The sequence below is a fragment of the Oculina patagonica genome, chromosome 2, assembly GCF_052425735.1.
Source record: "Oculina patagonica isolate OP01 chromosome 2, crgOcupat, whole genome shotgun sequence".
NCBI lineage: Eukaryota > Metazoa > Cnidaria > Anthozoa > Scleractinia > Oculinidae > Oculina > Oculina patagonica.
In genome coordinates, this window is record NC_135759.1 from 37509390 (window position 1) to 37534912 (window position 25523).

The following is a 25523-nucleotide window of genomic DNA, read 5'->3' on the forward strand; positions in this document are numbered from 1 at the left end:
TCTATTATAGGGGGTCGTTAAGTCCACAGACCGCCATTGTTTGTTTTTCCTAGTCCGCAAGTTGCTTTTATTTTCTTCTAAAGACTGAGACTGCCATAAATTTCTTGACAGCCAGATAATAAAGAATGTGACCGCAGACCAACGCTCAAAATAGGCTTAATCCGCCAGACCGCAAGAGTATAATAGACCCTCTTTCTTAATTAAAGAAAAATGAAGCGAAGCGATCCCTTGGAGAGATCTGCAAGTAGTTTTACGTTGCCATGACAGTGCCTATGACCCTATGTATTAACGCTTTGTTTGTGACATTACTTATAAGCACTTTACCATTAACTATATTGGACTGATACTTTCGCTTCCTTTCCCTTATACTACTGACCCCTGGCAATATATAAATATAAACATGTCCTGATGCGTTTTGCATCATATTTATCCCGACGACTACGTCTATGATGGAGCGTCGTCACTTTTTCCAAATGTTTGTTATTTTGGTTTTCTTTGCTGCAGGTAGGCTTGAATATTGACTCTTGCTTCTTGTATTCTTAAATAGGCAAAGGCATACTTTTGTCTCATTTCATTTGATTATTTTAAGAATCTATTTCAATGTCCGCACGTACGGCTAGAACTGTGCTAGAATTTTGCTGTTATATCGCTATACGTGCGGAATGTCAGTTTAGTCTATTAAAAGAGAAATGCTTGGTTTTACACAGCTTGGTTCGACGGTTGTACTTCCGAGACGGGTTGCATGGCTGTAATTTACCAAATTTAATTTTTATCAAATTTGAACGTTCCATGCATTTAACTTTATCGCTGGCGACATTCTGAGTTCTCTCCATGTAGTTCTCGCTCATCTCCATGTTCAATATGTGTGTTGGATGATCAGAAAAGTACAAAAAGGTCTTGGCTGGGAGTGAGGTTAGCAAAATAGATCGAGGTTTGGAAAGCCACGGGTGTAAGATAGAACAATAGTCTTCTTGTAGATTTTTCTAGAGCTAATATTATTATTATTATTATTATTATTATTATTATTATAATTAATTATTTAATAGTTGGAAAAATTTACGTGTTGAAGCCGGTAAACCATGAACAGAAGTGCTTCTCGCCTGAATTCGTTTGTCCGTAGCACCTTTAGTAAATATAAAACAGCGTTAGTATTTATCTAGCTTGGCACAAAAACGAGATCAAGTTTAGAAAAATTGAGTGTTTACACCGCAGGTGAACGCTTGCGTAATCACTTTCACTCTCTCAAAGTTTCTCGCGAGGTTTTTGATGAAGCGACTGCCAAGGGAAATAAAACATTTATTAAAAGAAAAATTACAACAATATTACAACAGTCAAATTCCTTCCTAAAAGAATTAACAAAAGGATTTTATTATCCGTATCTGTTGACGTAATAGTAAAACTACTTCTCCTAATTTGCACATCTCGTAGTTCCACTGAATTTTTATTATTATTTTATTTTTCCTTCGTCAGCCTCGCGTGGCATAACACGATGTCCCGCTCAAGGTCCTTACAAATCATACACGTGTCCAAGGCTGTCTGACCCTTCTGAACGAACACGCTGTTGCTTTTGGAACGGTCCTACATGTTGTCTGCCGGGAGGTTCGACATGCAGTGACGCTGCTAATAAGCGAAATTATTGCCCAGGCCCTAACGATGAGGAGGGTGATGGACTCTGCTGTATAATTAATAACGAGGCAAAGTGTTGCAAGTAAGGTCCAGTACAAATGTCACATTTCTGCTACGCTATTCGCTAATTAAGAACAACGTCTGTTTGTCTTAGAGACGTGTTCGCCTAAGAATTAAGTCTTGAGCCTGATACATACCATTAAAGAGAATGGGGATCGGCATTTCCTTTTATAGCGATTGAACGTTTTTTATTGGAAACAATATAATCTGGCAAATTAACTTGCATACTACTACTGAAGCCAGGAATGTGGCCTACATGTTAGGTTCCACTGCATTTGTTGATTGACCTTCGTGATGTGCGTATTTACATAAAATGTTCTTTGAGACGTTTTTCCTTTCAAAATCAACATACTTTGGCCAGTTTTACATTAAAATGACGAAGTAAGGTTACAGCCCGCTACACCCACAGGGATTGGCTGTGTAAGAAACCAGAGATTCCTAACTTGACTTGTAATCGTACCCCCGTGGGTACCCTGTAGCGAGCGTCACGTGACTTACATCGTGTTCTCTGTGTTCCAAGTTGTAAAACATGCACAGATCGAAAGCTGTAAAAACGAAGATTGTTGTATTCATGTGAAGCCGTCAATAAAGACGTTGAGTTAACCAAAACAGTTCCAACTCCAGGTGTCCGCGTTAGAGGTGTCCCCTTTTAAGAAAAACGACATTTTTTTAAGTTTTAAAGACATGTTTCGACAGAGCATCTGTCATCTTCAGTTGAATGGTTTACAAAGCACAGAGAGTTGAATAATAGGTAGATAAAAAATGCTAATTAAGACGAGTAGTAACAACAGAACGTGAAAATATGTGAACTAGAAGGATAATTTTAGATTTACATGGTGTAATTGCTGATTGAGTCAAGGTAGTTCCTTTTGAATATGGATAGCCTCCTTTATCTTAAGTTAAAAGCTGGTAGAGGCGTGATCTAAAAAATGAAAGCAATCTATTGAACATAAGGAGCGACAACGTTCAGTATTCTGTTCAAAGGTGTTTGAAAACGTTCAGAATTTTGAACGTTGTCGCTCCTTGTGTTCAATAGATTGCTTTCATATTTTAGATCACGCCTTTACGTGTCTGCTGTTCTCAAGACCTTTAGTTTGCATAAGTGTAAAACGCTATACTTAACCAAACATTACAATTTATTCTTTTATTTATTCTGTTTTTGTTCTCAGGGGAAGTTCCACCACCTTTGTGCTCATACTTGTCGGAGTTATCGTTTTCGTGGTAGTCACCTGTTGTGTTACACCTGTTCTATGCTGCTGTTGTTCCGCGTGCCCGTTAAAGAAATACAAAGATAGAAGACGAATGATGATGGTCAGATACAGAAGGAGACAACAAATTATGAACGCTCCTGCTGCTGTTGTTGCTGCTGCTCCCTCTGGGGTACCACCGTACCCTTCTGAGGTACCACCGTACCCTTATAAGGTACCGCAGTACCATCCCGGATACAACTGACGTTTTAATTGGATTCACGAGTGGTGTTACGGTTAAAAAAACACTCAAGTTCCAAACGGTATCAAAGGCTGGCTTAAGTTAGTCTTCCCTTTAACCAGTTGCCCTGTCTCTTCAAGGTCGAAAAAAATTCAGTTGTTAAAAATTATCTGATATCAATATTGTCACTGTTTAATAGTTGAAGAGATGTGCAGTTTTGGTCTGGAGAATTCGGTCTTGACTATTTAGCAGGCTCGATGTAGCTCTTTTCGCCTCTGAATGGCGAAATTAAAAATTTTAATTTCGCTCGGTTTTTGTCAAACTACGCCATAATGATAACATATGACCATAGTTTAATTTTCTACTGGTTTCTTGGCAAGAAAGGGTTACCATAGCAATGATTATCGTATTATTTTGTTTTCAAACAAAATTTTCTCGAATTGTAGTTAGACACTAGCTTTGTTCATTTCCTGATGAAGTCAGGCGACGAAATATTCAATCCCTTTACCGTACGGTCAGCCTTTCTGTTTTTTTTTTATTATTTGTTCGTGTTTATACCATTTGCTTATCAGATCCACCATGATCCGGATCTTGGCGTTGTCCGTTGGCCCTTTCTCAAGTTAAAAGTTTTCATGTACTAGCTTTGTATCCATTTTTACTATGTCAAAGTATATTAAATTTACTACCTGTAGACGCATTAAAAAAACTGTATGAGCTTTTCTAAGTAAATCAAGAATTCAATTTTGCGCAAGGTTTTGTGGTTTCCCACAATTGAGAATCGACATCTTTCAACATATTAAAGCAATAACTAGCTCCTGTTAAAAAATAAATTAAAAGGAGCTCTGTGAACGGCAAGGATAACGAAATATTCGATTTTAAAGAACTGCGCTCAGACACCCCGAAACAATATCAAAGCGCCTTATTGACCTTTAACGGGATATTTCCAAAATGCTCGTACTGATTTTTTTTAACGTGGTCAGCAGCAAGAATAATGTTTGTGCTTTATATTGCTGTCAAAATCGAGAGAAGAAAACTATTGCAAGCATCGGAAAATAACATCGAAGTTTTGGCTGCTGTTCACCTTCTGAGAAGGAACATTTTGTATATCTTGTTCCTTGCATATTTTCTCTTGATGCATGTGGATATAATTATTCAAATTCCCGCGCTTGGCCACGCAGCAGGTTGAGTGTTTTAACACACACCATATTGATTAACACCTTAAAAGATGTTATGCAAAATGGTTAAAATATGCAATGTATACGTACATGTGTATACATGCCAGATATCGATAACCGTACCGCGGAGAACTAAATGTTGCAGCGAGAAAGTTTTTTTTATTATTATTTTTCGCGGCATGGTTGTCGATATATACACATTTATGGGTTCCAAATACTGTCCAAATTAACGATCACCAATTATTTCTGCAGTTTGTTTCTATTATTCCAATTATAAGTACTACTCCGCAAAGATAAAATTGGCCAAAAGATAGTCAGTTCGTTAGCATAAGTCATAATTCCTATGATTTATTCTGTTCTTTATTTATTTTATTTATTTATTTATTTAATATTTCTTTATACACGGTAAAAAATCATCAGGTAATACTAGTATTTAAAGTTATAATAAAATTAATACAAATAAACTATAATCAACAGTCCACGCTAAATACTAATTAATAAAAATTGAAGTAGTAAATCCTAATTTAAATATTAAACTAATTTTGTTTTCCATGAATGCCGTGTGTAACTTTGCTTTGGATTTTATCATCCTGAGATTGCAGGGTAGGCTGTTCCAGAGAGTTGCACCACTGTAACTAAATCTATTTTTCATATAGTTAGTGCGTGGATGAGGTACAACCAGTTTGTTTTCGGAATCCCTTAGAGAATAGTGCATTCCATTACGCTTTAGAAATTTAGACGATAGGTTTTCAGGAACTAAGCCATTTAAAGATTTATATACCATTAAGGCTTTCTGAATTTGACGCTGGGTACACAAATCTTTCCAACCCAGTTGTCGTATTAGATCTTTGGCATTAGTATCATAACTAGAGGAAGTTAACACGCGAGCGGCGCGGTTCTGAAGCTTTTGTAGCCTGTCCGACAAAGTTTTACCGCAATTACTCCAGGCAAGATTGCAGTAGTTAAGATGAGGTTGAATTGGAGCACTGTATATATATTTATAGCAGTGTAGCTGGTGGAACAAAAGGCCTAACTCGTTTTATGGCACCAATCCCAGATGCAATCTTTTTAGACAATTTATCAATATGGGTTTGCCAAGTTAGGTTTTCGTCGATAAACACACCGAGCGATTTGACTGAGGGGACGCGATTTATCGGAACATTATTAATTGAGAGCTCAAGTGCATCTGCAAGGATACTCAATCTTTGTCTGGAACCAATCAACATAAAGATGTTTTTCATGATCAGTGAGTGACATAAGAGGTCTCTTGAAAAGAGTCGAACCAGAGACTTTCGCACACGAGTTGGGCTCTTTGCCACATAGCTACAGGAGACTAGTAATAACTAGGCCATATTACTTGGTTTTAGATATATCTCGATATTTTTTAAATATTACTATCCTTGTAAACTTTGCCTCTATAACGCGGACACGGCCATAGTCCAGTCCCAGAGTTCAGTCCTAGGGTGGGGTAGGGAGAGATCAGGGACAGGACTAACGCGGTCACTGTTTAGACTTCACAGTTGGCTAATTCTGTTGTTGTATTGCACTTCTATTGAACGGTCACGACAAAAGCAAAGCATATCCAGATTCACAAGTATTCTAAACTAGCTAAATTAAAGACAATCACAATTGATTTTAATTTTTCTTCGTTTCATAGTTTGTTAGTGCGGGATCATGGCAAAACTGTTGATATTGTGGTTTGCTACAAAGACGCTGGCCTTATACGACCATTAAAAAATTCGATAGTTCCATAAGCATATGCACGCGACTACTTTATTTTTATTTATCATATTTTGTGTTACTGTTGTTGTTAACAATAAAATATAAAACTTGTAATCAAATTTGCATTCCATTTCACTTTTTGCAATATTACTTTTCAGCCACCATAAAATATAATATCTTACTCTTAAAAATCAGTAGCCTCCAAAATGCCAAGTTTTCGAAAATTTTAAACATTTTTTTTTTCAGTGGAAACGCCTAATGCAATATTGGCCAACAAGATCTACGGTGTGTTCGGTTGACAGGCCTGCGCGATTCCCAAACGCGTGTTTTAGCCTTCTATAGTTTGGCTTTTACGAGAGCATCCTTAGGCGATGTCTAAACTTTTTGCGCGTTCGGTTCCATTCCCTCAGTATAAAATTCCCAAGGGCCCCCTCACGGCTGATGGATTCACATAGAGCATGTCACGGTTTTCGACGCCATCTTGAAGGGTAGGCAACGCGGTTAGGTTATTATGGGAAATATTTTTTTTTTTTCAAAAATTGATTTCTGGACAAGTTATAAATTGTAAAGTTAAGATACTAGCAAAAGACTTTATTTACCAAATTTAAAAGATGAAGCTGGGCTAGAAAGGGTTCAGTTACATTATTTGTTAGTTTTCCATATATTTGTCTATAATTTTCAGTTCCTGCGAACCGCGTCAACTCACCGAACCGGAACGTAAATCTGCAGAGATAAAGACAAATTATGAAAAATTTAAAACGGAACTCGATGCTTTCTAGCACAGCTACATCCGTCAAATTTGGGGAATACAATCCTTCAATATATCTTAACTTTAGGATTTTATTTCTTCAGAATTCAATTTTTGTAAAAGATATTTGTCTTTGGATTCCCACACTAACACTGCAATGTCTATTTAATATATTTCTTTCGCGCGCGCAACCTTTATATGGGATCTGACGCGCGTGGATAATAACGTTTGATTACTCAACGGTTTTATTTTGAACTTTGCGACTGATGAAGGTGTCATTCCATAAACGTTTCGCAAAACTAGACAACAATTTAGCACTTTGAAAAAGAAAAAAATATATCGTACTTAAACACAAAGTACTACACAGCACCTATTCATTATTTTACCTACCTTATTCTTACTAATTTTCGCGTGTACTTAATTTCGCGAAATTTCGGGCGCCGAACTTCGCGAGTATTAATTTTCGCGATTGCAAGAAAAATAAGAGCAAAAGTGTATTGAATTTCGCGATTTTGTCCGTGTTTTCTGGATCAGAAAAAGACTTAGGAACTTCTGGAAATACAAAAAGGTCTCGCTCAACGTTACTACAAGGAGTTTGCAAACTAAACCTAGGTGACTGTACTTAAAGAGGTCTTCGCCGATTTACAAACTTATGGAAACAGTAATCAGAGGAAGGGTGCTAGTAAAAAAACAAGACGGAACGACATTTTCAAGGATAGTTAGTTGCAGATCCTAAAATTACTGTTTTAATATAAAATGGGGTATTAAGTTTCGCGTGTTTAAATTTCGAGCAATGCTTTTTTCGCGCGTATTAAATTTCGCGATTATTTCAAAATCGCGAAAATCGCAAAAATTAGTACTCGAGAAAATTAGTATGAATAAGGTAAGTCAAATAAAAATATATCGATGTAAAGGGCGTGTCTTTGAAGATTTGTTTAAGCAATGGGTTGACAGTATGCAAGACAAAATAAAAGAAAGTCAAACTGGATAACCAGGACCATTACAGACCTCTTCTGGCACCCATTGTTGTTGATACATACCACAATGTTCAACTACCACGGGAACCGTATTGACTAAACATCAAACAATGGCTTTGTCAAACACCAAATCCGCCTTATATTCCTGAACTATACACCCCAAGATACGAAGATTCTATCATCATTTGTCGACAAACCTTTTTAGCCTATAGCAAAATAACAGAAGGATAAAAAATCTCTTATTAGACATTTTAGTGTGCAGTATCGCTGTACATTTTGACTCGCCCTTCGGGCTTGCCAAAATGCTACAAGACTCTTAAAATATACAGTAATACTACACAATAAAATGTCTAATAAGATATATTTACTCTGCCACTGTGACTCAGCAGCTATGATTTGCTTGTGAACATGATGTGAATCGCGAACACAACGGACCGTTTTTAGGAGTCGATCACGAGACAATATAACACATTCGTGGCGAAAGCGAGAAACATAAATAGCGCTGACGATTTTGATTTGTTTTCGTGAGTTGAACAAGCCTTATTCTTTTCAAGACTTACGATATTTTTAATTAACCATTAACCAACGTTAGTTACTGTTTTCGATTTCGGTGTTTCTTTTATAAAAAAAGAAATAAGCGAAGCGAGCCCTTGAAGAGATCTGCAAGTAGTTTTACGTTGCCGTGAAAGTCCGTATGTATTGGCGCTTTGTTTGTGACATTACTTATAAACACTTTACCATTAACAATAATTATATTGGATTAATACTTACTTTCACTTCCTCTCCCTAATACTACTGACAACTGGAAATAAATATAAACATGCACTGATGCGTTTTGTATCGTATTTACGCCGACTACATCTAAGATGAGCTAAGATGGAGCGTCGGCACTTTTTCCAAATGTTTGTTATTTTGGTTTTCTTTGCTGCAGGTAAGCTTGAATGTTGACTCTTTCTTCTTGTATTCTTTAATGGACAAAAACATATTTTTGTCCCATTTCATTTGATTATTTTAAGAATCGATTTATAAATGTCTGCACGTACGGCTAGAATTTCGCTGTTATATCGCTATACGTGCGGAAACGTCCTAGTCCGTTTAGTCTATTAAAAGAGAAATGCCTGGTTTTTCACAGCTCTGGGTTCGCCGGTTGTACTTCTGAGAGGTTGACATCAGTCTTCGCGTAGCTGTAATTTACCAAATTTAATTTCTTCAAATTTGAACGTTACCTTTATCGCTGGCGACATTTTGAGTTCTTTCCCTGCAGATTCTCACTCTTCTCGTTGCTCAAAATGTATGTTTCACGATCAGAAAAAGACAAAATTAAAGTTCTTGGCTGGGAGTGAGATTAGTAGCAAAATAGATCGAGAGCTCAAACCAGGTTTAGAAATTTACCTAGCTGGGGTGTAAGATAGAGCAATAGTCTTCTTGTAGATTTTTCTAGAGCTATAAAACCTTTTATTATTGTTGTTATTATTATTAATTTTTTATTTAATAGTTGGAATATTTACATGTTAAAGGTAAACCCTGAACAGAACTGCTTCTCGCCTCAATTCGTTTGTCCGTAGCACCTTTAATAAATATAAAATAGCTTTAGTATTTATCTAGCCTGACACATAAACGAGATCAAGTTTAGAAAAATTGAGTGTTTACGCCGCAGGCGAACGTTTACATAATCACTTTCAATCTCTTAAAGTAGCTTGAAGTCTCTCGCGAGGATTGTTGTGAAGCGACTGCCATGTGAAACAAAAACTTTATTAAAATAAAATACAACAAGTGAACATATATATATTTATATTTTTTTTTTTTTTCTTTTTTTTTTTTTTTTGTTTTTTTTTTTTTTTTTTAATTATTACAAATAATATTACAATAATATTACAACAGGCAAATACTCCTTAAAGAATTAATAAAAGGATTTTAGCATCCTTATCTGTTGACGTAATTGGAGTAAAACTACTTCTTCTAATTTGCACTTCTCGTATAGTTCCACTGATTTTTATGTTATTTTTCCTTGATCAGAAGTGCGTGGCATTACACAATGCCCCTCTCGAGGTCCTTACAAGTCATACACGTGCCCAAGGGTGTCTGACCCTTCTGAGCGAACACGTTGTTGCTTTTGGAATAATCAGCCTGCTTGTTGTTTGCCGGGAGGTTCCACATGCAGGGACAGCGGTACTCCTATTCGAAATTATTGCCCAGGTCCCAACGATGGGAAGAATGATCGAGTGTGCTGTATGATTAATAACCAGGCAAAGTGTTGCAGGTAAGCCCTAGTTAAAAACGTCTTATTTCTGCTACGCTAGCCTATGAAAAACAACGTCGGAATGAGGAATCTCTGTCCTTCTTGTCCGACTAAGAAAGGGTCAGGGCCTTAAGCCTGCTACAATTTAAATTGCTCTGGCATTTCCTTTTCAAGCGATCGTATATTTGTTTAGATACCAAATGGCAATTTAAACTTGCACACTGTCACTGAAGCCAGGAACCTCTCTTCCTCCTTCTCCCCTTCCCCAGCTAGGAAAATGGCCTGCTCTTTTAGGGTCCTTCAATCTACCGCGTGTCGAACGTTGACAGGAATGTTTCACGGGGCCATCACTGCATGATGGACTCATGATGTTTTCACGTTGATAGCGGACTCCCCCGTGTTGTGAGTATTTACAAATATTACAAATAGAGCTCATCAAGACGCATTTCCTTTCATGACCAAAAAATATTGCCCACTCTGAATCAGTTCTCCCAACCAAAAGCATTTCTAAGTGTCCGTTGACTGTTCTACAGTAAAATGACGAAATACGGTTGGGACCAACCCAGGTGTCCGCTTTTTTTAAGGTCATTGCCCTGTATTGCAATGCGCATCCTTACTGCGCAGAATTTAACACGTAATTAAAGCGCGCACATAAACAAAATGGCGGCTTCTTTCTATGCGGCTTAGTCCGCGAGAGAAGGAAATTGTCGCTTTCTCGTAAACGAGTATGGTGACCTATGAATGTTTTCTCATATTTTGGGTGCAGCGATCAAATTCTTTCTGTAAAATGAAAACATATCAATTCCTATGTTTGAAAAAATAAATTATCGCTAAAAACGAGTACTTTGCCAGTACTCGCAGAGGAATTATAAAGGAATTATATGGAATATACAAGGTCTTCCTGCTCCTGAACGAATATGTTGACCCCCCTTTTTTATTTAAAAATTTAAGTTCCCTTTAAGTAATAAACCAGAAGGCGAAGTTTGGTTAAAAATCTATGTTCAGTTCTATTTCAGGGTGATGACCTTAAATTACCGATTAAGAAATGTATGGAGATCGTGACAAAGACAGGGTGTAGTGATTGTACGTCACTAACCGATAACACTGTCCGTTAGTATTGCAGTACAACGCTATGCTTAACCAAACTTCAACTTCACTTCTTTTACTAATTCGTTTTTTTTTTTTTTTTTTTCAGTGTGGGGCTCGTAGCTGGGATCATAACCGGAGCTCTCGTGTTCGCTGCTGTAATTATACTTGTTGTGTGCTGGTTTTCTCCCAAGTGTCCGCTGAACAAATACAGAAAGAGAAGGCAAATGATGAACGCTGCTGCTGCTCCTCCCCCTGGGGTAACAAAGTAGCCCCCCGGATACAACTAATGGCTTGATTAGTTTAAAACAAGTGATTTTACTACCACAAAGCACTTTTTTATTCACTAAATAATCTGAGAAAGAAAGAGGCAAAGAGCTTCAAAGGCCCTCAAAAAGTTGGTTCAGTCCCTTTTAAGCAGTTGCTCTTTCTTTTCTGAAGGTCGCCGGGATACAACCAAAAACAAGAAGTTAAATAAAGTTAAATAAAGAAGAAAAATAAAGAAGCAAAAAAAAAATCGAGCCTACCTATAACAAAAACTAACGTCCATACTTGAGAAAAACACAGCCCCCTTTAAGTAAAGTGTGTTTGACAAAAAAAAAGTGATAAACGTAATAAAAGCTCCAAAAATCTTTCGTTTTCAGCTATATCTTGAGTCTTTGTAACACAATACCGCTTGTAAGCAGAGGAGTCAAGTTAGTGCTCTCCAGCTCGAGCATTGATTTCAGTTGCTAGAATTTCCAAAAGAGTGTTAACACCAGTTTGTTTAAGTTGAACCCAAGCTATTGTCTTCCATTAACAAGAAATACCCTGGGAACGAGGATGTAACCAGCTCAATGAAGTCACTCTATGTCGTCAGTTCCTGTTTGTAAAGTGGGTCACGCACTCAACGGACCGTGCGTTGTCTCATGTCCTTCAAACAAAGCATGGATCATGAAAATGATAGAATACCCTGCTTCACTACTTCCTCGACTTCATCCAGCTCCTTGCTATAATCTGTTTTACTTAGATTTTGGAGGAAAACTGGGCTTAATATCAAAAGGAAAGAACTGACTCACTTGCGAAGTTTTCACGGACAGTCAATAAGTAAATACTGACTTATCAAAATCAAACAAACATTAACATAACCTTGGCAAAAATCAGTAAAAGTTAAAGGTGGGCCAATCGATTTCCGTTAGTTGTACCTTTTACTACTTTTCAGTATTCAGCAAAACATTTTTTAAAAAATTGGCTGTTTGGACGCTACCTGTTTGTGTGAATGTGGCAATTAATTGCGTTAAGCAAGACGACAGTTACATAAACTTTCATACCGGATGACAATTCCATTGTAGCCGCAGTGACATCCCACGCACGTATTTTTTATTTCTGTCACGTACCCGGCACACACACTCCGCTTTACATTCCGTAAATTTAGTTTAACTGGCGAATAAAACCACAAACAGGCAATGTACGCTTACAAATTCATCCCTTTACCGTTTTCTAGCTGCTTTGCGACTGCACTGACTTGTGATGGATTGTATAAAATAGCTAACATGCTCGGATGCGTTTGTACAACTTTACCCAGTTTTAACCGTTGCGTCACTTGCATATATTTTCACTTCCTTTCTGTGATATTACTGACAATAACATGCCCTGGTGTCTACAAGTTTTCATCACTTCTACTACGTCTACTACATAAAAACTATAATGGAAAGTCGCGTCATCCAAATTTCTGTTCTCGTTTTTTCCTTTGCCACAGGTAAGCTTGACCGTTGACTTTTTTCTTTGTGTATCAGTTTAACGAGCAAATACTATTTAAGCTGTTCAGTTGCATTTGATTCACGAACGTAATGAATGTGTGTACATGAAGTATAATTTCATGGTTTTATCGTTATTCGTTTATATCTTCCACAGAATCAGTCTGTAAGATTTTCAGTATTGCCTACAATAAATGACAAGTTATCATGTTTTGCATTTCAAAAAATTTCAGTGGATTTATGAGCCAATTAAGCCTCATATCTTCTGTTCTCCCCTTGCGGTGTTTGCTCTTCTCAAGGCTTAATACACTCCTCTAAAATCGAAATCACTGGGTACAGAAAGGATCGTAAAACAAATTTCAGTACATCCATTCTCTTAATTCTTTCAGTAGTGCGTGGCCTAAATATAACAAGATGCCTCGGACCTTTCAACGATACATACACATGTCCAAGGCTGACCGATCCTCTTGAACGAACGCATTGTTGTTTATTGAATAATCAGCCTGCTTGTTGTCTGCCGGGAGGTTTATTATGCAGCGACAGTGCTGATAAGCGAAATTATTGCCCGGGCCCAGATGATGAGAATGAGCGAACACACTGTTGTATATGGGATAGTGAGCCTACTTGTTGTCTACCGGGAGGTTCATCATGCAGCGACGATTATGCTGAAATCCGAAACTATTGCCCAGGCCCAAACAATGGGGAGAATGATCAAGACTGTTGTGAAGGAGGAAACGGTGAATGTTGCAGGTAAGGCTTTGTTAACGCTATTCAGACCGGTCAGACGGGCTTTTTGAATCTTTTCCGACCCGGGGGAGGGGAGGGAGCGGATTCCGCCCCCTCAGTAACTTCTAGAATATTTAAACATAATAATAATAATAATAATAATAATAATAATAATAATAATAATAATAATAATAATAATAATAACAACTTTATTTAATGAGGGTTACACATTACAGTTAAAAACTGAAAAACCTGTGGCCCTCCCCTAGAATAAAAGTTAATACTACTACAAATATATTATCAATAAAAAGTGAAAAAAGATAAAATAGATCAAAACTAGATAAAAATACAAACAGTAATTTGGGTGTGACAGTATAAAAATTTAAAAATTATGACATGGGAAAGCTATCTAAGTCGGCATAACCTTCCTTAATAAAGTTACTATAATTATGTTTAAAGGCCTTAATGCTAGTGCTAGTTCTAATAACACAAACAATCACAATGGAACTTAGAGGATATATAGTATGTCCAATATATCTTTTTATATACGTCACGTGGAATGATGAAGTCACATCACGTGACAATAACGTCATGATGTCAAAACAGCCGTCATCTTGGATCCGCCATCTTGGATTTCAAAATTTTTACAGAACGTCAGAAAACCGCCCAAAATTACGGAAAAGTTATCAATAAAACGGTGCACAGAATATCTTTAAAGGTGAAAACAATTGCATTAAAGTTAATTATTTTTAATAGGAACACATAACTTACAAAATTTCGAAAAACACGTCTGTCAAAATGCTGTTGTCATGGTAACGCAAAAATGCCGACCCAACAACCTATTCTATCAAATAAATCTTGTAAAAGTTATAAGCGTTCAAAGTCATCGTACTCAGCCCCTCCCCCCCCCCCCCTCCGCCTCCCCCTCACGCACACACACACACCAGACACACCATGGGAGTCATTTGAATGCTGTAGAAGGCCACAAGGCATAAGGATGACTATAATATGGCAAAGTTATTTGCCGGATCTCACGTAGCTTAGAGATGTACTACTTATTAGAATTCGCTAAAGTTACACAGCTAGTTTTTTTCTCCAGCTCTGCCCCTGTTGAACACATTAGAGACATCAGAAAGAATTTTTCCCCACGGAATGCAAGGTCGTTTAGTGTAGCCTCGAGGCCCGTTAAAATCAACCTTTCTCCTTTCCCCGTTTGGAATCCTCAATATAAAGAAAGATCACGGTACAAACTTTCGGTTCAGTCAAAGGAAATGATAGAGGTTCATGAGGAAAACGAAGTTTTTAAATTGGATGATGAGGCTCATAAGGCAAAAAAAGTTGTTGAATTGAATGATGAGGCTCAAGAGGCAAATGAAGTTGTTGAATTGGATGATAAAGCTCAAGAGGCAAATGAAGTTGCTGAATTGGTTGATGGGGCTTATGAGGCAAATAAAAATGTTGAATTGGATGAGGAGGCTCAAGAGGCAAATGAAGTTATTGAATTGGATGATAAAGCTCAAAAGGTATTCCTGGAGAGGCAATTAATCCTTTATGTTTATTTCACAGTGTTTCAGTTACCAGGAGTTCTGGTCCACAATTTAGAATTCATCTGTCGTGTTTAAAGATGAACATAGCTAAGCACCTTATAAAAGAAAAAATATAGAAGTGTTAACACAAAAAGTTTACGATATAATACGTATATATATAATACACATATAATACACATTGAGATGTGCACATTCCATAGTATGACAGCTTCCGTTTTTTAAATAAATAAAGTTGTGTTAGAACAAATTGAGACCGCAAAAGCCAACATCTCCCAGTAGAATGGTTGCTTTATTTTGTATGCTCTCAAACTTGCACTATCCAAGCAGATATAAGTGGTCCCGCATCTGAATCCTTCCAAAATTTTCAGTGATCTCCCCCTTTTGGGCTCTCAGTTGCAACCGAACCCCGCATCTGTTCATCTAAAAATCAAGTGATCCCCTCCGCTCCCCACAGGCTATATAAAATGACGGGTCTCTAAACGGTATGCAAATGTTATAGAGGTGGAATATTAGTTAAAGTTCCACTGATCAGCAACAATATAAATTTATCGTTCAGAAAATACGAACTCTTAAGAACCTTATTAGCCTATATTTGTGTTAACAAACATTATATCTGCTTAGGCTTAGCTGGAAACATAAGGTTCTTATTCGCTAAAACCCGACTGAAAAAAATTGGCTAACAATTAATTAACGCGCACGAGTCCTCACCTTTAATACATATACAAACACCGTCACTTATCTCTTTTGTTTAAGAAAATATTTAACTGATTGCTTTTCCCATGATTTATCCTGTTTTGCTTTGTTTTGTTTTTTTTCAGGGATAAGAACCTCTGGCTTTGGATCTTTCTCGGAATATTTGGGTTCCTAATACTCTTTTTTGGAGTGATATATTTACTTTTTAAATCTTCCAATGGCCATCTTTAGCAAAATGTGTAAACTTAAAATGGTCCGAAATAATAATTTTGAGGGAGTGTGAACTTTTTAATTTTTTTTAACGAAGTGGATGCTCTTTGCTCGGATCCTATAGTCTTGATGTAGCCGTTTTGAGATCTAACCGAAGCCAACCGATGCCGATATGAAGTGTGCAATTCATACAGTCTTTACGAGCATGTCGATAATGCAGCAATTTCCACACGAGACACAGACCTGCTGTTACTTCTCCTGGCACATCGCGCCAAGCTGGCATCAAAGGTGTGGATATGGGAAGGGACTTCGAAAAAGCCATTTGAAGTGCACACATTGCAGGGGTGAGATATGATTTTTCAAATGGGGGGGGGGGGGTAATACTCACTATGTTACACCCAGGGTACTTAACAGATTGTCACGTCGACACATACGTTGTGTTTTGCTAGAAGTGAACTTTTTCGTATGAGCAGTCAGAGTCAGGGTTTTCAATAACATTGTTAAGAACAATATTGAAATGTTTAACTAGAGGACGTGAGCGGGAAGACGCATGAGTGCTGGAGGCACTAACTTCTAGGGGGTCCGGGGGCATGCTCCCCCCAGAATTTTTTTTTTTTAATTGGACTCTAAAAAGTCCCATTTCCTGCGTTCCCTGGACCGAAATTGGTTGCCCGGGAAGGTCTTTATGGCATTAAAAAATCAGTGCTCACAGCAGTTGTCCGGCTTTTAGTATAGTAGATTCCAGAACCGTCAGACTCCAATCGGAAAGAAAGCGGGTTAATCCCGGATATGAAAGATGGTTTTCTTAACTTTTTAACATTAATTTAAATAGTTTTTGGCCAGACCACGTGAGGGTAACTCTATCTTTGATTAACAAATGCAAAATCGACCAATTTTCACACTTCTGAAAATAATTATTTTGTGTATGAACTACCTGATGCTACATGTCAAACAGCCGGACGGCAGCAAGCTCCTGAGCAGTGAGCATGGGAGACGGACAAGCCTACAAAATAGCTGCATAATATGAGTATCTAGCACGGGTAAAGTAAGATTTAATACATTGATGCCAATGTTTGTATTTTTTTTTTTCCAAAAACAATCCCACAAAGGGTGGGGGCTGGTCACGGGCATGCAGTCGAACTCCAGTAACTCGAACTCTGAAAGAAAACGTGAGGTGTTGCAATAAACGGAGTTCGAGTTATTATCCTCGTCCTCATGCTCTTGTGGTGTTGAATGACAACACAACACAAGTTTAAAAAATAGTACTGTGCAGTGCTGGGAATTTGAAATGTAATTTTGGAAAAGGATATAAAACTGATATATCACCTTCACAACGGAATAACTGCAGAATATCCTGCCACTTCGAGACAATACCTAAGAAACATCGGCTACATTGCTACGCGGCTACGTGGATCATGGATTGAAGAAAGAGGTATATTCATGCTACGTGGCTGCACGGCTACGCAGCTACGTAACCCCGTAGCAACTGTTTTAGATATAGCTTCGTAGTGGCCGGGTATTGTGCAGCTAGCCCACAAAGGTATCGGCATGTCGAGCAAGCTTCTTATAGTGTTATGTTGCGAAACACGGCGAAAGTAATATCATATATAGACATAAATTTAGTTACTGTATCAAGGAATTGATGTTGATGATTCCACGAACTGAAGGCAAGCCTCTGAGTGGCGTTGTACGAACTTCAGTTTCTTTGTATACAGCCTCCACCTTGACATAAATTCTTTCTCTATTTATGCGTAATAGAAACGTATTAGCTGCAGTTTGCATCACCGTCTCGAATTTCGTCTACTTAACATCTTTTCTCCATCTCGGCTATTCACTGAGGCATAAGATGCGAGTTTAAATCCACTTAAAATCAGCTTGAAGCTTGGACTCGCAAATGAATGCGAAGTTGAGCGAGAAGCTCTTTTCTAATTCCATTTTCCCCCAATAACTCAAAAAGAGAAAACAGTTCAGAAATTTAAAGCTCTAGAAGATAACAGTTACTCAACAAATATGGCTTATCAATTTATTGGCGACAAAAGGGCCCGTGGATTGTTAAAGAGAGTTTTAGAACAAATTGCTCTTCTCATGATTTATTCTGTTTTTTTTTTTTCTGTTTTATTTTTATTTTTTGGTTTGTTTGTTTGTTTGTTTGTTTTTTCTTTCAGGGATGGTCTCCTCGGGCTTTGGATCACACTCGGATTGTGGGGACCGTTTTTGTAGTTTGCTTGATATCTGCTGTTGTATCGAAATTAAAAACTTATTGTTTTAGCCTAATAGCACACAAAACGTCGCATGCGCTGTTTTTAATGCTTCTGTTTTTGGTTCATTCTTATTTAAGCTCAGGAGGTTGAAGAATAAGAGTTTTGAATTAATTTAATTCAGTAAATAACGGCAAAGAATGCCTCTTCAAGCGTAAAGGCTAATACGAACGTAAATGTGATCTTTCAGAAGCAACTTACTACAGTATAAGATTAAATATGCTGGTTTACATCCCATTGTGTTGAAAGCTGTGTCTGTTTTAATACAGTACTGTAAGGCACATCTTTCCAAAGTTTTGGTCCTGAAGTGGAATTGTTAAAATGTAACAATTAGAACGATCGTTTAAGTTCTTTGTCTTTTGCTGCATATAATGTCCATACAAAAGTGAAACAAATAAAAAGCAATCAACTGAGAAAAAAAAAACACCTAGACTCTTTCCTACTCTTGTACATAACTATCCATGTGTGCTCTGCTACTTCAAACCCCGCGGAATACCCCTTTTATTCCACGATTAATTTTCCAACTGTTCGAAGAATTACAAAAACCGGCTAGACGCATGAGCGCCGTCATTTTTCTTGGGTAAAGATATTGGGAGCGATACTCCAGTCCTGACCGGTAAAGCCATAAACGATATGAAGTGTCGCTGACGGAGTGGGAGATTTTGTCTTCGGACGTGCTAGAAGGGAACGCTAAACAAGATGATATAACAAATGGAACAAGAAACGCCTAAAGAGAAAATCAACGTTCCACTAAAAGGAAAGTACTTAAAAGTCCTTTCCTTCAAAAATTGTCATATAAACAGATACTATCTGGCAAACTATTCCAGAGTTCTGGGATAGAAACAGTAAAGGCTAGAAACCCACAGGACTGCAGATTAAAGTTCACAGGATTTAGGGGTAATGTAAAAGATGATGGGAGAGTTCTGGACGGTGACAGAGTAGCGAGTTAACATTTCTTGAAGGTAGGTAGGTGACGGTTGGTAATGCAATAAGCCTTGAATGTGAGTAAGACAATTTTGAATTTAGCTCGTTCAGTACCGGGAAGCCAATGTAAATCGGCTAGAATTTCAAGAGGGGATGTAGTCATACTTGTGGGAACATGTATTTAGGCCGGCAGCGGCATTCAGTCAGGACTGAAGCTTTTCCACGACATACGTCGGCACAGTACACAAAAAGAGTGTTACAGTGATCAGATTTGGAGGACACCAAAGCATGGTGAGAATCTCGGTTGTTTCCATGGATTGAACGGAATCGAAACGTTGCGAACGTTGTATACAATGTCGTTGTTTGTGTTGTAATTTCGGTTGCACATTTTCCACAGGGATTTTATAATTAATACAGATATTATATTCCGAGGTATGCTAGAGGCTGAACCTTAATACGACATCCACTTTGAAACTTGAGTAGAGTCAGAAACTTATCAGTTGTCGTCTTGTTGTAAGTGTTTTTTTTTTTTTTTTCACTACATGTGAATTCTTTTCAAATATGCGTCACGTACCCAATGAGCCGTGTAAGCACCGTGCTCAGTTTCGTGTCATTAACTTTAAATTAACTGCAGCAGTACCTTACTTTACTTTCTGTTCAAATACTTTGTGCTGTTAATTGCTATAATCTTTCCAATTTATTCTGTAAATATACACTGTACCTGAAGAAAGTAAGTCTCTTACGTAGTTCATTAGGTAAAACCTAATTATTTGATTAAAATTATATATCTATTGAACAAGTACAAGTTATTTTCAGATGGGTCAATATTTTAAGATAGGTCCTACGTTTTGAATTAGCTAATTCATATTTTCGACATTGTTGCGTCTGTTACTCATTTTACTGTATTCAGGACTTGCCTCATTCTTTTTGTTTTCGGAAATAAGGGGAAATAAGGGGAAATAAGGGTTGAACAAGTCAACAGTTGAAATAACTTTGCAAACCGGATTCGAGATCCATTGCAGTCGGAGTGATCACACACACGTATTTTGACGTCTTTGTGTGTCCCTCCTTGGCCTTTCGTTTTAATTCGTGATGTGACTGGCAAATGTCACCACACACAGACAACATTCATTTTAGTAAGAAGACAACAGTGCGTGTTCGCCAATTTATCCTTTTACTGTTGTCCAGCCGGTCTTGTGCCAAACGCATAAAATATGCCATGTAACGTATGAAATAAATAACATGCTCCGATGCATGTTTTATCACAAACTTCATTTAAGTTATGATGCTGCGTCATTTGCAATGTACTTCCGTTTCCTTGCCGTAATATTACTAACCACTGACAATAAATAACATACCCCATTGAATTTATCAATTACTTCACCTTTAAGACGACTACAGTCAACTCTCGCCTTGCGGACACCCCGCTATTGCGGACACTCGCTATTGCGGACAAAATCCAGATCCCCGGCGAATAAGGTTTGACTGAAAATGACTCCCGCTATTACGGACTCGCGCTACAGTCAACTCTCGCCTTGCGGACACCCCGCTATTGCGGACACTCGCTATTGCGGACAAAATCCAGATCCCCGGCGAATAAGGTTTGACTGAAAATGACTCCCGCTATTACGGACTCGCGCTATTACGGACACTAAACGACGCCCCGAGCGTGTCCGCTTTAACGAGAGTTGACTGTATTACGGACACTAAACGACGCCCCGAGCGTGTCCGCTTTAACGAGAGTTGACTGTACATAAAAATTTGATGGAACGTCATTTGTTTAAAATATTTTTTCTCTTGATTTTCGTTGCCACAGGTAAGCTTTATTATCATTATATATGTAATAACCATGCAGCCATGAATGGATTGAACACACTGATTTATTCGACACGAACTCACATTACAAATCACGTGATCAATGTCACGCAACAGATCTAAGTCACAACATTCCTCCCCTCTAGGATTACAAACTATCTGTCCCAAAACTTATGAGAAATCACTCGCAATCACTGGAACAGCAAAAACAGAAACTTATGTGTCCTCTAATAATAAACAGTCCCTGTGATAAAGTCACAATCAACACAGGTAGTCTTTAACGTATTCTCTGATAACAACAGTCCCTGTGAATAGTCACGATTAACACAGGTAGTCCTTCAGATATCCTGGTCTGACCCTTTTCCGCACAGGGCGTGTCCTTAGAGGACTTGACTCCACGGGTGTCTGGGTAGGTGTTGCTGGTGTTGCCGGTGGAGCCTTAGGAACATCAGGCTCATGGCTAACAACAGGGTCAGGTGACGTTACATGAACACCAGGCAAGGAAATTGGTGTCACGCTGGGTGTGTTGCCCGCAACTGGTTCTTCCACGACCTCATTCTCACGGCGTCGAACATGGTCCTGATGCCGCCGAATGACAGTTCCGTCGTCTAGCTGGACACGAGTTGACACCGGACCGGTTTTCTCCACAATTGTCCCCGACATCCAGGTCTTTTTGTGCCGCAAATCTTTTGCATACACAGCTTGACCTTCCACTACTTCCCGCTCTTTGGCATGGTAATCGTGTGCGGTTTTCTGCTGAGACTGTTTGTCTCGCACCTTGTTGGCCACGCTCGGTATCAGGCGATTAAGCTGTGTGTGTAGCTTCCGTCGCATAAGTAACTCAGCAGGTGGAACTCCTGTCGTGCTATGTGGTGTGGTCCTGTAGCTGAGGAGAAAGCGTGATAGTTTGGTCTGGACGCTGCCCTCCTCCATCTTCTCATAGCCTTCCTTAAAGATTCGCACAGCCCGCTCCGCTAAACCATTTGAGGCAGGGTGATATGGTGACACCTTGATGTGCTTAATTCCATTCTTCTTCATGAACTCCTGGAATTCTGAGCTAGTAAAGTTGCTTCCATTGTCGCTGACCAGTGTTGCTGGTAGGCCATGTGTAGCAAACATCTCTCTGAATTTCTCAATGGTGGCGGTGGACGTGGTGGACCTCATACGATGCACTTCCAACCACTTCGAGTATGCATCTACAACTACAAGGAACATTTCTCCTTTGTAAGGTCCTGCATAGTCAATGTGAATCCTTGACCATGGAAGTCCCGGCCACTCCCAGGGGTGCAACGGCGCTTCTGCTGGTGCACTCTGATTTGACTGACATTTGTCGCAGCTTTTCACTTGCTTGACGATGTCCTGATCCATGCCCGGCCACCAAACGTAGCTTCTTGCTAGGGCTTTCATGCGAGATTCACCAGGGTGGGCCTCATGCAGTTCAGTGAGCACCTTCGATCTTCCCTGCGGCGGTACAACCACTCTGGCTCCCCAAAGTACACAACCATCTTCTACGCTCAATTCGGTCCGCTTGGTGAAGTAAGGGTTTAGCTCTTCAGAACTGTTCTTAGTCGGCCATCCTTCCAAAATGAAGTTAAGCACTTGTGAGAGGATTGGATCCCTCTTGGTCCACTCTTTGATGTGACCACTGTGCACAGGTGTGCCTTCCAAATGTTCCATTAACAAGATGGTTTCACCTGGTACTGGAACTTGATCAGGCGTCTCAGGCAAGGGTAGCCTGCTCAGGCCATCTGCATTGCCATTGGTCTGGCCGGCCTTGTATGATATCTTATACTCGTAAGCAGACAAGGTAAGTGCCCATCGCTGGATTCGCGGTGCTGCAAGGACAGGAATCCCTTTCTTCTCATTCAACAGACCTTCCAAGGGTTTATGATCGGTCTTGATGGTGAATGGGTGTCCATAAAGGAACTGATTGAACTTCTTGACGCCAAAAATTATTGCAAGAGCTTCCTTCTCAAGGGTTGAGTAGTTCCTTTCAGCTGCATTAAGAGATCTGGACATGTATCCAATTGGTCGTTCAGCTCCACCTTCCACCTTGTGGGATAGGACCGCTCCCACTCCGTAATCGGACGCATCGGTGGCAAGGATAAGTTCCTTCGAGGGAGGGGTCAAAATGGACTAGCAGCTTGGCTGATTGCAACAGTTCCTTAGCTTTCTCAAATGCTTCTTGCTGTTCTTTTTGCCACTGCCATTTTGATCTTTTTCTTAAGAGCTGGTGTAGAGGCTCCAGGACGGTTGCTAGATCAGGTAAGAATCGATGGTAATAGTTGAGCATGCCCAGAAAAGCTCGTAATTGACTGACGTCCTTTGGCTCTGGTGCATTCTTGATTCATCAACCTTCGCTGCCCGGTTCCTCCCTTTTCTCCCCTTCGGTTGTGCTTGGCCTCTTGGTTCTTTTCCTTTGTTGTCCTTTCTGAAGGCGCAAAAAAACCCCAAAGGCGTCTTTGTCCCTTATGAGTATTGATTGTAGTGAATTTCTTCGACTCCTCATCCAACAATAACTGTTGGTATGCCTGTGACATATCCAGTTTGGTGAATTTGTTTCCTCCGCCAAGTGTGGCAAGCAGATCCTCAGTCTTGGGGATCGGGTAATTATCTAACTTGGAGACTTGGTTGACGGTACACTTATAGTCACCACAGATACGCACTGATCCGTCTTGTTTCACCACTGGAACGATTGGCGCTGCCCATTCTGTGAATTCTACTGGAGATATGATGCCCTCACTTCGTAATCGCTCCAGTTCCTGTTCAACTTTCGCTTTCAGGGCATAAGGTACTGGACGAGCTTTCATGAACTTGGGTGTGGCCCCTGGGTCAACGTAGATTTTGGCTTCGGTGCCCTTCAGTGTACCGAGTCCTTCGCCAAAAACATTCTTGTGTGCGTCTAGGACCTTCTGCAGCTGAGGGTTATTCTCCTGTACGTTAAAGATACTGTTCCAATTAAACTTAATTACTTGTAGCCAGTCCCTTCCAAGTAGATTTGGACCAGGACCCTTCACCACCATGGCTGGCAAATCATGCTGTTGATTTTGGTACTTAACAGGAATCAACACCTCTCCTAACACTGGTATTTTCTCTCCTGTATACGTGCTCAATATGGCATTCGAATTCTTTAACTCTACTTTGTCACCTAACTTGCTGTAGGTTTGTTCATTTAGCACAGTTCTGGTAGCACCAGTGTCAATTTCAAAATTGTGTGGTTCACCACAAAGTTCGACACTTACTTCAAATGCCTTCGGCTTCCTTCCGTCCCGAATGTGGTACATGGTTGCTGCATAAACATCTTCTTCCCTGGAAACTTCGTCCACTAAATGTGTAGACTGCTTCTGGTTTCCTTTTGTTTGCCAACTGTCTCGTGAGGGTGGTTTAGTTTTCCGTGAATCGGTTCCTTTACTCGGCTTTTTCTTGTAATTTTTCTCGCCATAACAAACTTTGGACAGGTGCCCTTTTCGCCCGCATTTAAAACACTGAGCATCTTTGAATCGACAGGCTGAAGCTTCGTGTTTCTCTCCACAACGGTGACACTCGGAATCTGCACGACGATCTTTGTAATTTTTGTCACGAGCGCCAACTTGATGTACTTTGCTGGGGGTCGGTTCGGACTGGATGTCAACCACGTGCTTCGCTGCCAACTCTTCTCCAAGAGCGATTTCCTCGGCCTTTTTCAGGGTTAACTCCCGTTCTGCCAGTAATCTCCGCTGTATTTTCTTGTCGTTTATCCCACAGACTAATCGGTCTCTCAGCATTTCTGGCAAAGTCTCGCCGAAATTGCAATGTTCGGTAAGCTTACGTAACTCCGCCACATACGCTGCAACTCCTTCGCCTTCGTTTCGATTTCGGCTGTGAAATTTGAAACGCTCCACTATTTCACTCGGCTTGGGCGAAAAGTGCTTTTCCAATGTATCGACAATCTTCTTAAAAGTTGTCTCCGCTGGTCTTGCTGGTTGGAGTAAATCCCGCAGTAGTGCGTATGTTTTACTCCCGCAAACACTGAGTAAGATCGCCCGTTGTTTCGCCGCGTCTTCTACATCGTTTGCCAAAAAATACTGTTCGAGTCGTTCGATATACTGGGTCCATGACTCATCTGATTCTCTGAATTCGCCTATCTTTCCGTAGGTCGCCATTCCTACTCGAATCTAGATGGAGTTATCCTCGTCGCCAATGTAATAACCATGCAGCCATGAATGGATTGAACACACTGATTTATTCGACACGAACTCACATTACAAATCACGTGATCAATGTCACGCAACAGATCTAAGTCACAACAATATATATTCTCGTATTCAAATTAAAAAGGCAATTTGGCTGTTAGTTTCGTTCAAGAACTTCGATGCGAACGTCTGCGCAGCACGTAAATACGTCGTAGTTTCTGGGTTCGTTTCAAAGGCTTAGCAACTCTACAATTTCAAATTTATCAAGACGACTTATAGCTTTCAAATATGCGCTTTCTGGAGACTCTCATTAAGTCGCGTGATTCAACCTCGGTTAGGGACGTTCAAAGCGCAATGTGTGGAGTGGGTCTCAACGGCGCA

General features: G+C 39.4%; 3 protein-coding genes across 3 annotated transcripts; 2 read left to right on the forward strand and 1 right to left on the reverse strand.

The window, feature by feature from the left end:
• The first annotated feature begins 413 nt into the window (after window positions 1-413).
• Window positions 414-3138, forward strand: LOC144642353 (uncharacterized). Its single transcript, XM_078501316.1, has 3 exons — window positions 414-504; window positions 1471-1708; window positions 2856-3138. The coding sequence occupies exons 1-3, from the start codon at window positions 447-449 to the stop codon at window positions 3136-3138; spliced, it is 579 nt and encodes a 192-aa protein (XP_078357442.1). The 5' UTR covers window positions 414-446.
• Window positions 3139-12706: 9568 nt separating this feature from the next.
• Window positions 12707-16391, forward strand: LOC144644584 (uncharacterized). The gene is made up of 3 exons (XM_078504108.1): window positions 12707-12799; window positions 13187-13547; window positions 15889-16391. Exons 1-3 carry the CDS (start codon window positions 12748-12750, stop codon window positions 15992-15994), a joined length of 519 nt encoding a protein of 172 aa, XP_078360234.1. The 5' UTR covers window positions 12707-12747; the 3' UTR covers window positions 15995-16391.
• Window positions 16392-23231: 6840 nt separating this feature from the next.
• LOC144642354 (uncharacterized) lies at window positions 23232-25112 on the reverse strand. The gene has a single exon (XM_078501317.1). It carries the CDS (start codon window positions 25110-25112, stop codon window positions 23232-23234), a length of 1881 nt encoding a protein of 626 aa, XP_078357443.1.
• Between the last annotated feature and the right edge of the window lie 411 nt (window positions 25113-25523).